The sequence below is a fragment of the Pantherophis guttatus genome, chromosome 2, assembly GCF_059756535.1.
Source record: "Pantherophis guttatus breed Tessera chromosome 2, ASM5975653v1, whole genome shotgun sequence".
NCBI lineage: Eukaryota > Metazoa > Chordata > Lepidosauria > Squamata > Colubridae > Pantherophis > Pantherophis guttatus.
The window spans coordinates 164,768,223-164,780,433 of record NC_142064.1 but is presented as its reverse complement, the minus strand read 5'-3'; the positions used below and the strand labels follow the sequence as shown (position 1 = coordinate 164,780,433).

At 41.1% G+C, this 12,211-nt stretch overlaps 1 protein-coding gene across 7 annotated transcripts in view; it reads right to left on the bottom strand.

The window, feature by feature from the left end:
* MGAT5B (alpha-1,6-mannosylglycoprotein 6-beta-N-acetylglucosaminyltransferase B) overlaps positions 1 to 11,757 on the bottom strand; it is a 245,443-nt gene extending 233,686 nt beyond the window's left edge. For 2 of the 7 annotated variants that reach the window (XM_034408547.3, XM_087887223.1), the window contains exon 1: positions 10,721 to 11,488. In XM_034408547.3, coding sequence (XP_034264438.1) covers positions 10,721 to 10,788 — 68 coding nt within the window. In that variant the 5' untranslated portion in view covers positions 10,789 to 11,488. Of the gene's footprint in view, positions 1 to 7,707; positions 8,257 to 10,720 lie in introns of those variants that run through there. The other 5 variants (XM_034408545.3, XM_087887224.1, XM_034408542.3 and 2 more) reach the window with 5 other exon arrangements.
* Positions 11,758 to 12,211: the final 454 nt, after the last annotated feature.

The window sequence follows — 12,211 nt, the reverse complement described above, 5'->3', positions numbered from 1 at the left end:
TGAGGGTTGGGAAAATGAACGATGGCAGCCATGTGAAAGTGCCCTCGGGCTCAGCGAAAGCTGGCCAAATGGAAGGCTCTTGACTGACCCAGGGGAGAAAACCTGAACCCAGTATCAATTTTCTCACATAAGTGGCAATTTCAATTTAGGTCAATTGGTAACATTCTCATTCAGTTAAGAAAATAAAATTACTGGAGCAAAGAGCTTCCTTTACTACACAGCAGATTTAGTTCGTTGCTGTTTTTTTCTTCCCCAAACAAGAGCTGGTCTGAGTCCAGGTTTCAAATTAAATTTGGTTACTTTTCCACTTCTCTTCTACCTAGTGATAGTCTCCATATGCTCTAAATGAGTTAGATTTCCATTTCCTTAATTACCAGTAGCTGGCTGAGCAATATGACCACTGAAATCCCACCCCATCTGAGCAAAACCACTGAGATCTGTACCATTCCGAGATTTATATCTCATTCTCATCCCATTTCAGAATAAAGTTCTGGCAATCTTAAATTGAGCATTTGACTTGTTATATCTAGACCTCCTAATGTAAGGGTTTTTTTTTCCTCCAAAGACCTAAGAATGAAGAAAATACAAAAAAAAAAAAAACTATTCAAAGTAGAGCATGGTTTATTAAAACACTCAGAGTTATGGCAACTTGAAGAAGATCCAGGCTGGAGTTGCTGCATATGCTAATTTCTTAACATTGTTAGAAAGTCATGAAGTTAACTTTTTAAACTTTGCAGCTGAAATGACATGATGTTAAAAGACCCTGCTTGAAAATTATTCAAGCAGGTGACTTTTTAGCAAGATTAATGAGGGTGACACATTTTGAAACAGATGTCATAGAAATGCTGGTGTAGTTTTCTAATTTCTATACTCTCCTTATAGAGGAAGTTTCTTTGTCTGAAAAGACCAGAGAACCTTCTTCTAGTACAATGTGTGTCAGCCTTGGCAACTCTAATATGTATGGCCTTCAGCAGACAGACTTCTCAAGCTATCATGCTTATAATCCAATATTTGCAGCTACGTAGATAGTAGAGCAAAGCCAAGCAAACCATATCATGATTTAACAGATTGTGTGAGACAGAGTACTTCTGGATTACTGGATTAAGAGTCTTGGTGGCACAGTGGTTAGAATGCAGTATTGCAGGCTGAGTCTGCTCACTGTCAGGAGTTCGATCCTGACGGGCTGAAGGTTGATTCAGCCTTCCATCCTTCCGCAGTCAGTGAAATGAGGATCCAGTTTGTTGGAGGCAATATACCAACTCTGTAAACTACTTAGAGCAGGCCTGTGAAACTGGCAGCCCACAGGCCAGATGCATCATGCGCAGGCCATGCCCACCCCAGCTCTGCAAAGGCAAAAAATGTCACGATACAAAATGTCACGTGACACAATCGAGTTTGACACCCATGACTTAGAGCGTGCTATAAAGCACTATGAAGCGGTATATAAGTTTATGTGATATTGCTACTGCTATATTAGCAGCTGGAGACAAACCCTTAAGAATACTGAACTGAAATTTTGACCCATTAGAATATTGCATTTCACAATGACAGCGTCTATGAGCATCTGATTTCTCTACTTGGTTCACTGACTGTAGTGAGAAGCAGACTTCTCGCAAAATTATGAATGCAGTTAAATATGGGAAAGAGACTTTCATTGTCTGGATCAGTCATTCTGTACATGCAGTCCTCACTTAATGACTATAATTGGGACCAGAATTTATGTTGCTATGCAATGCAGTTGTAAAACACGATGTCATGTGAGTGTGCTGCTTAGCATTGGAAATTCCAGCACTTTTGGTTATTGTTGTAAGTGAATCACCATGGTCGTCCCAAAGGTGCTTTTTCCTTGTTTTTTTTTTCCTTGTTTTTGTTTGAAGACATTTCGCTTCTCATCCAACAAGCTTCTTCAGCTCTGAGGACATCATGTGGTTGCCATTTGCAACTTGCTGCTAATTTCCCCAATGACTTTACTTGTGGGAAGATAGTAAAGATCTAATGACCGCAGAAACATGCAATTGATATGACAAGGACCGATCATAAGAACCACTCATTCAATACTGCTGTAAATTCAAATGATCACTGATTGAGTGGTAAGGTGTGGACTACCTTGATAAAATGCAAGGACTATTCCATAAGCAAAGAGGGCTGAAACATTCTTTAAGTCCTGGCAAGCAAGATAGCATTCATAAATGACTCAGGCAAGCTCCTCCCTGAGGCATAATGAGGAGGGGGAGATAAAACCCAGTCAGGCTTGTAAGATTCCATTATTATAGCCTATCTCAAAGTGTAGTTCTAATTTTCCTGTGGAGTGATCTACTAGTGGATCTACTAGTATTGAGACACTCTCTCAATCTTTTTTAGCCTGAATGAACTCTTGAACCAGTGGTGAAATCCAAATTTTTTAACTACCAGTTCTGTGGGCGTGGCTTGGTGAGCATGGTGTGGCTTGATGGGCGTGGTGTGGCTTGGTGGGCATGGCTTGGTGGGCATGGCAGGGGAAGGATACTGCAAAATCTCCATTCCCTCCCCATTCCTGGGGGAAGGATATTGCAGAATCTCCATTCCCTCCCCACTCCAGGGGAAGGATATTGCAAAATCTCCATTCCCACATCACTCTGGGACCAGCCAGAGGTGGCATTTGCCAGTTCTCTGAACTACTCAAAATTTCCGCTACCGGATCTCCAGAACCTGTCAGAACCTGCTGGATTTCACCCCTGTCTTGAACTCAAGTTTGGGTCTCAGAGACCTTATTATATCTACAGCTCACCATTTGTGAGTGTGATCAGTAAATTGTGCCATGTAAAAATTCCCACCCATGTGAACACTAGCATTGCATAGCAAATGAAGTTCAAAGGACATTGTATTGTTGGGTTTTTCTCCCAGTCATAATATTTTGTGGCACCCCCAGCAACTTCTCACAGAGTCTGAGGGTTTCCATGGAACTCCAGATGAGAAAGGCTTATTTGGATGGTTTCTGTTTTTCTTTCCCCAAAGTTTCTTTAAATTCTTCCCACTGATAAGAAACTCATTATTATGTAAAAGAATGTTTATGCATTTCAATTCTCATAATTATAATTTAGCAAGAAGTGATTGTTAAACACTGCATTTAATTACTACTTAAAACCATTAGAGGAGTGAGGAGGGGAAAAAGAAAACCTTCATGATTAAGTGAAAAGGGAAAAAAATAACAATTGCCCAGTCTGTATAGAATCTCATTACAGAATTAAAAAAAAACTGCATGAACATTTTAGCAGAATGAAGCTGCAGTGCCACGGTTATTCTCTATTATGGGAACTAGAGTAAGCTAACATGATGATCAGACAATTAAGAAGTTAAAACAACCACACGATCACGGTTGAACTTCTCTCCTGCTACATTTTTTTTAATTTCTAACTTTACTCCAAGGAAGCTTTTAAAAGCATCACAAGTGGAAGAGTTTGCTCATCCTGAACAATGTTAAGAGACATAGACTGATTTTGAATAATTCAGTTGACAGCCACAGCAAGGGCAGAAGGCATTCTTTTGACTTCTCCATTCAGATGTGGAAAATACAGGAAGCCAATACGGACGGTTCCTTAAGTGTCAATCCAGATAAAACGATCAGTTCTCTTTCAATCAGGAAGGAAAGAGTGCATATAATAATAAGGAAGGAAGGAAAGGGAAATAAAAGTACCAGTACAATATTAGCATAATGCACATTAGTTTTGTGGGCTCTTTCAAAACGGATCACAGGAGAACTATTAAGCTTTAGTCAAAGAGGAGGGGTGGGGAAAGTAGAAGCGTCCTTGTGCAGAGATTTTAGGAGAGGTAAGAAGGAAAAAGAGTTTCTGCTATAGGAAGTTAAAGACCAGCATTAAAGGTAAAGGTAAAGGTTCCCCTTGCACATATGTGCTAGTTGTTCCCGACTCTAGGGGGCAGTGCTCATCTCAGTTTCAAAGCCGAAGAGCCAGCGCTGTCCAAAAACGTCTCCATGGTCATGTGGCCGGCAAGACTAAATGCCAAAGACGCATGGAATGCTATTACCTTCCCACCAAAGTGGTCCCTATTTTTCTACTTGCATTTTTTACATACTTTCGAACTGCTAGGTTGGCAAAAGCTGGGACAAGTAACAGGAGTTCACCCCGTTATGCGGCACTAGGGATTTGAACCACTGAACTGCCAACCTTTCAATAGACAAGCTCAGCATCTTAGCCACTGAACTACTGCGTCCCTGTAAAAGACCAGCATTAGGTAATAATAAAACTGGGGCTACTGCCAACATCTTTCAATTTGGTCAAATGTGATAATTGGCTGCTACTGCTTACAAAAAATATCCCCCAGTGTTTGCCTATAACTCTTTCCAACAACCTTAGCAATTGTGTATGCTACACGCTCATAATACACAAGTTAAGGGAAGAGTGTGTTACACCAATCAGAATAATTGAAGTACATTTAACCTAATGAGCCATCTGACTTTGTTTCTGATATGTTTTCATTACAGAAAAGAGAAGAAATAAATGGAACGCCGGCATGCTGCAAAGAAAGGTGTCAATCTGTTCCTTTTGTGTTTATATGCATTTATTAGGTATGTATCATGCTTTTTTTCTTCTTCAAGATTATTTTAACTCAAATTAGCAACTCTGTGTGGTACGTTTTGTTGAAAGGCCCAATGTCACACAAGAACTTCCACAGCTAAGAGTGAACTTACATATCAACATATGAACAGTCCCCAGTCTAATACCTTAACTGCTGCAGTATTTTGGCTTTTGTTTAGAAATTGCCTGTGTGGGGCTTGAGGGAATTCCTTCAAAACGGGTGACTGTGAGTGAGTGAGTGTGTGTGTGTGTGTGTGTGTGTGTGTGTGTGTGTGTGTAAGTATATCCAATGTCTTCTCTAAAAAACCAAAGCTGTCATAAAAAAAGAGGGTGTATTACTCTATCACAGCAGCAGTTTTGTGAATTGGCAAGTCCTCTGTATGCTAGCCATTTTGTGAGAATGCCTACATTGTTGAGTCCCTACAACATATCCCCAGTTCCAAATAGGCCCACCAATGCAAAATAATTGCCCATCCCTAATTTAGTGAAGGAAGTTAGCATTCACTCCTCTCCTAGAAGAATGAAATATTTTAGGAAATATTTAAAAAGGCAGAATATTATATTTCCCTGGATAAGAAATGGAGAAACGTGTTTTAAAGACAAAGCAGCTTCCTGCCTCCCCCCACCTTTGTCAATGGACCATCATCTGCAACACAAAGGACCCATCCAGCAACAGAAACTCCCCACATGGCACAAGGCTTGCTAAGACCCCCACCCCCTGGGAATCTCACAACCAGTCAGGATACATTTCTTATACAGGAACAAGAAACTCTGTGGTGGGGCACAACAGAGGGCATAAAACCAAGGCACTCTCAGTATCTCGGCCCTTTTTCTCCCTTTCTTCTTCAGCCAACATCTTGAAGCATGTGATCGCCTTTTCTGTACAGGAACTCAAGCCATGTGATTCCCGATCACCATTAAACCATCTTTCCAAGCAGTCTCTATGTTTCCACTGTCTTTTTCCCCACTTGGAACTGAACCCAGAAGGATATTTCTTCCAATAATAGCACATGGACGTTTTTATTAGTTTATCTGTCTGCACAATGTGCTGTGCATTAGTAGTGAAAACAGCAACATTTTTTAAAGCAAACACAAACTAGCACACAGATTATTTATTTAGTCAGTTTCCTGCATCTATCCGTAGTTGAAGCTCTTAGATAGTTTACAAAAGCATTCGAATACAACAATGAAGCCAAGAGTGGGGAAGAGAAAAGTGGGGGAATCTGCATCTTGTAGTAGGCTTTCATGGCCAATAACTATTGGGCAACTTTTGATTTTTCCTGCCATCTTCAGACCACAAAGAAGTGAGCAGGGATTGACTGGGCTCCAACATTTATAGCCAGGTGTCCTAAAATCTGATTGGCTTTTAGCTGATTTGGTTTCTGATTGGTGCAGCCTGGTGTGGGCTGGTCTCTGCAGGCAGGTGAATGTCTGAACACATACTACATAAGCAGGGGTGGTATTCACTTACCTTCACTACCGGTGAAGGTAACCTCCACATATGCGCAGGACCTTCTGCGCATGTGTAGAGCATTAAAAATGGGACATGATGATGTCTGGGCAGGTAGGCGTAGCCTCCCACAGCCGCCTCCCGATAGAACCAGCTGAATAGCACCACTGTACATAAACGTTTGTTATGGCTATTTGCTTATTGAAGCTGCTTTCATGGGCTTCCTAATAAGAGTGTTACAGACTGATGGGAATAAAATGAACTTATTCCGTTTGTATTCTGACTTCCATCCAGGTATTCCTACATTAATGCATTCACCTTCATGCATAAGTATAGATTTCAAAGTGTCAGAAAACCAAGCGATGCAAAAATTGGCTCACCACGTTAACTTTTTCAAGGGCCTAAAAACTGGCCAACTAAATGAGTCTGGTCCTGACATCTTTCTACTCGCTATCTTTCAGCTCGACCTACTAAGTCAAGTCCTACAGTGCTATTAAGCTGGGTGTCATTCAACAGGAGAAAAAGTGACAGCTCCCACCGATGGCTGCAGATCCTTCCTGACACAACCAGCACAGCTGGTGACCTGCCACCAAGAGAAGCCTCCTTCAACCCCATTCCTAACCTTGCTCTGCATTCCACATTAGGACTCATTTTGCATTATTTCGGTCAGCTTTACTTTGCAGCCATAGCAAAATCAGGGCTGGCATTTTCTGTTAGAATGATTGGGGAGGAAGGTGCATCGTTGAGGTGAATCCAGGAAAATTTATTTGACAGGGAAGCAGAGCCAATTACAGCTCCCTGACAAACATCCTTGGATGATGTTAGCCCTCTCTGCATTCACATTGTTCATGCTTAAGGAGACATCATGTTGGAATTGTTCTACATAGCACAAATCTGGCTTCGCCACCAAATGTACACAAAAGAAGCTGCTGCTTCTGGCTATAGTCTGCCAATAAGCATCATACCTGTATTTTCAAGCACCTCTCAGTCTACATTTGGGATGTATAAAAATCTGAGCTGTATCTCTCTAAACAGTATGTCCACCTGGGAACTTCGCATTTCCATTGAAGTCAGCTTTGCATTATTGTTTTCTGTCAAGAGGACAGCTGCCCTAAACATTTATCATAGTGTATATCAGTTTTTTCCCAATCTGCTGCCTTCCAATCACATTTGTTATCAGCTCCCAAGCATCCAGCACATCTGTATAGCAACAAATTGGGGAAATCTAGTAATAGCTAATTTCAAAGAAAGTTTACAAGACATCTCACATGGAAGTTCTTACTCTCTGTACTATAGGCACAAGAACCTATTGTAATTTTTCTACAAGAAAGAATTATTTGTGTGTATGTGTGTGGCGAGAGAGAGGGGTGTGTTTTTTTTCCCCAGAACATTAGATTGCCCTGGATCTATCTGCCTGATATATTTCTACACCATCACATTCCAAATACAATGCAATATAGTGATATTTAATGATATTTTAATTGTATTCTGCTATTATTACTGGTACATCCCCTCCAAGTAAGCATTTTGAAGATTTATATGCTGTTTTTCCAATAAAAACTCCTAGAGCAGCAGACAATGAAATAAGAAAAACAATGAATATGCAAAACCCTACAAGAATAATGCAGCAATTAAAATGATGGCAGAGATTCAGCAAAACAGATAAAATCATTATCAACTTACCTAATGAAATAGCTGAACAAACACCTGGAGCCAAAGTATTTACACCAGTGGCAGGCAAGTATCTTTGGGAAGAGCAATCCAGGGTGCCACAACCAAAAAGACTGGTACATATTTCCCTCCCTTGAAGTAGCTTTATTTTGGGGGGAAATGATCAAGTGAACAGCAAACACTCTAAAGACTCCAGTCTCCAATCTTGAATACATGAGCAGTCAATTACTACTTGGTTTTATGAAGCAGAAATCCTAAACAAGGATCATTCCTAGTTTTAGCTCTTAAAAGCAAGACCTTGTTGGGGTTCCTTTCAAGACAACATGGCTAAAAAAAAAATCTGCTAAGAACCTTAGGTTTTTTTATCACTGATCTCTTGTTTCAGACACTGGATGTACCCTTACAATCTATGGACTGGTCCTCAGGTTCTACTTGGCCTTTCACCAATGCAAGCTTTTCACCACTTCCTGAGTGCAGGAAGAGATGATGTCATCCTTCTCCCACTCCCAGCCCATTGCAAATGCATCCCACAACTGAACTTTCCTGCTTTCATTCAAAACTGCTGTTTTTTGACCTGAGACATTTTATGCCCTTCAGAGCAGAGGATCTCCAGAGCTTCATTCCATTTTAATTGAAGCCCCAGCTCTGATTGGCTGCAGTGCCCAGCCTTTTCCCTCCTCTGCAGAATACGGGCTCCATCGCTTTATTCCGTCAAGCTGTTGGGTTTTTCTGTTCTTTTTACAATACTGAGATCAATACAACAATGCCCTGTTAAATTAAGAACAATCTTCCTCTCTAGAAGCTCCTGCTCCATTCAACTATACATATTCCAGAAGGCACTCTTTTTGATTTCTTCTCCATGCTGGGTGGAGCATGAACTCTTTGCTTTCTCAATCTCTGCTTCCATTCCTATAAAGCTTCCATTCCTATAAAGCTTCCATTCCTCTTCTCTTAAAAAAAAACAAAAACATCTTTAAGTTGAAACGTAAGAACATTTCTGCTCTATGGAGCTGAACACATAGTTCTTCCTTGCTATAAAGTTTCTATGGATCAACAGCAACCTGTTCCCTATTGTTTTATTTATTGTAGCATCAGAGCGTGGATGCTGCCATAAGTGGAAGGAAAAAAAGGTGGTTTTAGTGTCAAAGAAAGTAATAAGGGTGGCACAGGTGAAAGTATCCCATCCTTTATGCAAATATCGGGGAAAAGTAAAGGAAAGCCTTGGGGATTAATTCGGATAGAATAATGGTTACAAGGAAAAGGCAAATACTGGGAGACTCATCCATACAGGAGCCAGCCAACAAGGTTTGCCTTCATGGACTTCATGGACTGGGAAGGAGAGGAAGCAAAGTGATGACCAATCGGGTCTTACATTGGCCACAGTCTGATCTAAGGGCCAGACGGGACCCACTGTCAGCTCAGTACAATCCAGACTAGAAGTTCTGAAGTTCTGAAAACAGCCAGGAACAGCCTGGGAGACAAGCCGCACTGCAGAATTGTCCTACAGCTATTTCTTACTCCTCAGGACTATTTGTCATGAGATGGGAGACCTGGGTAGCCAATGGGCAGCTGGAACAATTGTTATCAAACACCCCCTTCTTTTCTTTTTTTTCTTTTTTTTAAGATTACTGATGGTTTTCTCATTGGGTAAAGTATAGGAAACCTGTGGCTTCCAAGGAGTTGTTGAATTTCAGCTTTCAATGTGCCGCACAAAGGATTGCACAGACTGGGGTTGATGGGACTATAGTCTACAGATTTCTGAAGAGCTCTACATTCCCGTGTCTAGATTAAGCACTATGCCCTAGGCCAACTAGGCTCTTCTGATTTTTTTAGAATACTGCCAACCCCACCATTGTTACCATTCACATACAGACAGGTCTTCCACCTGTGAAATGAATTAAGCTACAATTACCCACCCTGTTCCAATCTCTGGCAGCTGTTGTAATACCATGGGATACATTGCATGCCGAGATCCCAGCTTCATTTGAGCCTCTTCTTTAATTGACCTTGTTATTGCTGTTAGATTAGCTCATTCTGAAAGTTCACCAACAACCCCTTAAAGTAGAGCAGCCTTCTGCTACATGAGACAAATAAAAACAACACTGTGGCACATTTGTGTTCAAACTCCTAAAGACTATAACTTAAACATTATTTAAGTTAGCCCTATTGGTTGGTTGTTAGTTGTGGACTTAGTGACTGAAGTGGTATATACAGTATTTTTTTCTTTTTACCCCAGGCATGTGGTATATTATGAGTTTATTTTGTTTACACTTATTTTGTTTCTCGTTTTAATTTTTCCAGAATCACTATGGTGAGAGGGAAGCTATATAAATTAATAAATACATTTACTAGGACAAACAAAATCTGGTTGGAAAATGCTAACTTAGTGCATCAGATGATCATTGTTTGGGGTTCTCACTCATGCTTCTTGCCATCTATTTAATGTCTCATCCTGTATTTGGTGCAATCAAAAAAGGTGCCATTTGAAAGCAGCCAGAAAATAAGCTCCAAATCCTGTCAACTAATTGTAGGAGAAAGGAGAAGGGAGAACAGCAGAGGAAGGACCTGAGAAAAGCCTCTAAAGAAGACAAGTGGCTGTTCTCTTGAAGCAGACTGATGTGCAGACCTGATCCAAATAACCTATCCTTATTATCCCAGTAAAAGAGGAGAAAATGAGAAAATAAGAATTTTAGAGAAAGGAAGAAAAGAGGAAAGGTGGTACATTTGTATCTACAATGACTCCAGCTGTGAGTTTATAACAATCTATAACAATGAAGTTTAATAACAGCATCTTGCCCTCCTCCTGGTGAATCCTTCCCAAATTCCAAACAAGCTGCGCTATGCCACCCATTTCCTCTATCTGTCCACACTTCAGGTGAGTCTCAAATTACTTTCTGCTACCTTATAGGGTTTATCACATCAGGAAAAAAAAGAGGGGTGACCACATGCAGTTTTGAAGTCACCACCCATCCACCCCTTTCCTTCTAATTGCACACACCCAGGAAGTGGTAGAGGAGAACTTTACCTAAAAGGCCTCAAGGTGACGAGACATCTTCTGACCATTATTTTCCCATCTGAATTCACTGTGATCATGGTTCAAACTTTTCTTTTTAAAAAAAGCAAAACCAAACCAAAAGGAAAGAAGGAAAGCAGGCGTTCAGGAAGTCCGATCCCAGTTCTTAGGACGAGCTCATGGTTAGAGACAGGTGAAGGTTGTCCAGCAAAAATCAACCAAAGAAGTCCATAAGCACAAAGGGAACAGGATCAAGATCAGTTTCCCTGCTAGGAGTTCTGCCTTCTTGACTGCTTGCCTCTTAACGAGTGGTTGCTTCCAAAAACATAGGTCTGCATGCACAAGAGTGGAGGCTGGATGATGGGGTGTCTCCTCCAGGGTTCCAGTCACATTTTGGAAACAGGCTGTAACAAGAAGCACAACATCTTCCCTTTCCTCCAAGTATTAAATCCAATACCCAGGTAAGCAGCCCCTAGATCTAGACCCCCTTCTGTTCATGGGATCTCTTATCACATCCAGACTCTCTCTGCTTACACCTGAACCAAAAATCCTCCAGCAAAGGCTTGCCTCCTTCCTTCTCCAAGCTGCCTTCAGCACTTCCAGAAATCTGCCATTCCCTAGGATTGTTGTCTATTTGAGTGGTGACTCCCAGTCAGAGCTAAAGCTGTCATGAAAAGGACTGGCTCCATCCCTGCCTGTCAGGCAGCTACCTTGTCTCATCCTGGCCATCCAAAACAGGCAGTTTTAGTCTTGCAAAGAGGCTGCACTGTCTCCATCTGTGAAGGATGCGCTGCTCCAAACCAGGATGGGAAGACTGTTCAGCCAGAATTTGTGAGTTGGGTACCATCTAGTGGCGGCTGCAGGGAGATTCTCTGGCATTTTTGTTCTGCAAATAAAGATCTTGTAAGTTCTAGGGACAACACACCTGAAAGGTGCAATGTGATACATCTTTCGTACAGCATGGAACGGTGCTGTGCACGCCCTCCTGTCATTTGTAAGAGAGGCCTTGCCAATCAATAATGCCAGTTGCTTTCATATCATCATTACTGATCCCAACATACACTTGAGAAAAGGACCAAGGTGTGGCCCATCAAGTCACTTCGGTTTATACCAGCCCTAGTCAATTGGAGGATTGGACAGGCAAAAAAAAGATTTGGAAACAAAATCTGGTTCAGAATGTTCTGGTCAGATTTCTTTGAGGATCACTATTTGAAAGAGCTATTTACGCTGGTGTTTGCAGCTCTGCAGTTCACTGTTTTCAGGGAAATTCAGGGAATAGCTAGGAGTATCTCTCTGATCTGTGCTAGCAGAATTCAAGCATCTTTAATATACAAATGGATTAGACCATTCATTCAAAAACAGGGGGCTATTGAGTTTTGGGAACAAACTTCCCTATCCCATTTTTCCTCCTTCAAACCATGATACCTTAAAGGGTGCTAACAATATTCTCAGCATCTGTTCTTTTTCTTCTCCCCATTTGATTTTTCTCTTTGTATGATTTAT